At 33.0% G+C, this 1,811-nt stretch overlaps 1 protein-coding gene across 1 annotated transcript; it reads left to right on the forward strand.

Annotated features, from left to right (window-relative positions):
• The first annotated feature begins 575 nt into the window (after positions 1–575).
• AlkB (alpha-ketoglutarate-dependent dioxygenase AlkB) lies at positions 576–1,535 on the forward strand. The gene has a single exon (XM_090372202.1). The coding sequence runs from the start codon at positions 576–578 to the stop codon at positions 1,533–1,535; it is 960 nt and encodes a 319-aa protein (XP_090228328.1).
• Positions 1,536–1,811: the final 276 nt, after the last annotated feature.

Below are 1,811 nucleotides of genomic sequence, written 5' to 3' on the forward strand. Positions count from 1 at the left end.
TGATATTTTATTGATGCGTAGACAAGCTTCCATCTTTACATCCTCTTTTCTATAGAGGTAACATCACTATCAATCTCTACAACTTTGTGATCAATGCTTAGAATTGTGATTAATCCATAAACATTGATAAAAAATAAGTAGTTTATGTCCTTTTAGAAAATAAGTAGAGGTTTATCAATTTTGATCATATTATTATTAATTATTAATATTAGTCATATGGTGCAAGGAAGCCTGAGGCTTATGGTCATTTTGTTCAATTGGAATTTTGTTCATTTTGTTCATTTGGAACTGGTAATTTGAAAAAAATAAAAATAAATAACAATAATATTAAATGAAAGCGCCATTCAAATAATGCTAGTAATTAATAAATTGATTAAAATTCAAATAAATAAGCCAAGAAAAAATATTAAATTGAAATTACGATTTACTACTATTAATAAAAAAAATTATTGATTTTAATAATATAGGGATATTTTCTCACTTTTGGGGAGTAGTTTGCATTCTTTCATGCGGTGGGGAGGGATTTTGGCGGCGCTGTGCCATGTGATATTTTTCATTGTAGGTTGGTGTGCGTGATGAGTGAACAAGATTTGTTTAAGGAAGAATTTAAATACTTTAAAAGAAGAAAAGTAGCACCGGACATTTCAAGTGTTTTGGATTTCAATCGCCCTTTTGACTTTTCTCAGTTTATTTTGCCTTCTGAAAATAGTTTGAACGCTAACGTAAGTACAAGTACCGACGCATGTTATCTGTGCAAATCTTGTGATATTTTGGGATTATATTCGCACCATAAATGGAAAATTTACAAATTAAAAACTTGTGATGATTTTTACTTTATAACGAATCCATTTACTTCGGATGGCCAGAAGTTGTGGATAAGGAAATGCGTGCAGCAATATCCGAAGAAACCAAATGTAACAAATCTTGATGCCCATTACAACATTAGTGTAGAGGATGATATCTGGAGATCTTATTGCATTCAGGACCCAGCTAAAGGTCACTTACTCGACAAGTTGAGATGGACAACTCTGGGGTTCCATCATGATTGGAATACGAAAGTTTATTCCAAAGAAAATCGTACTCCGTTTCCACAGTGTCTTGGTCATCTTGCAGAACACACTGCTGGTGTATTAGAATTTCCTTCTTTTAGGCCACAAGCGGCTATAATAAATTATTATAATTTAAATTCGTCGTTAGCAGGACATACTGACCATTCTGAACTTGATCATACAGCACCGTTATTGTCATTCAGTTTTGGGCAGACTGCTATCTTTTTACTTGGGGGCCTCACAAAGTCTCAGAAACCTTTGCCAATGTTTATTCGCAGTGGCGATATTGTTATCATGGCAGGAAGTAGCAGACTTGCATATCACGCAGTGCCACGAATCCTTTCAGATAGCAACCCACCCTGGACTTCAGAAGATGATTTAGATGAAGAGTTATGTGATTGGGAGAAGTTTAAATGTTACCTGAAGTATGCCCGGATTAACATGAATGTCAGGCAGGTGACGGCTGATGGAAATGAATTGCCTTAAATTTAAAAAATATATATATATGTATATGTATGTATTTATAAAACTTCAATTTTATTTCTACGCATTTTGTGTTTCCTACAATTAGCAAAATATTTACTTCTCATTATCTGAGGAATGGAAAATGTGAGGCATGAAGGAAAGCCATGGGAAGAAATATGTTTATTATTGTAATTTAGTATTATTATTTTTAATTTAAGGTTAATCAGTTGGAAATCAGCAAGTTTATTGACTAATATATGTAATATTTATTGTACACAGGGGTTAATGCAGGTTGTG

Source organism: Mastigoproctus giganteus, chromosome 4 (assembly GCF_048544385.1).
Source record: "Mastigoproctus giganteus isolate SK-2022 chromosome 4, ASM4854438v1, whole genome shotgun sequence".
Classification (NCBI taxonomy): Eukaryota; Metazoa; Arthropoda; class Arachnida; order Uropygi; family Thelyphonidae; genus Mastigoproctus; species Mastigoproctus giganteus.

Excerpts from the sequence above, each read along its gene's own strand:
- AlkB (XM_090372202.1), top strand. The coding sequence starts at position 576 with ATGAGTGAACAAGATTTGTTTAAGGAAGAATTTAAATACTTTAAAAGA.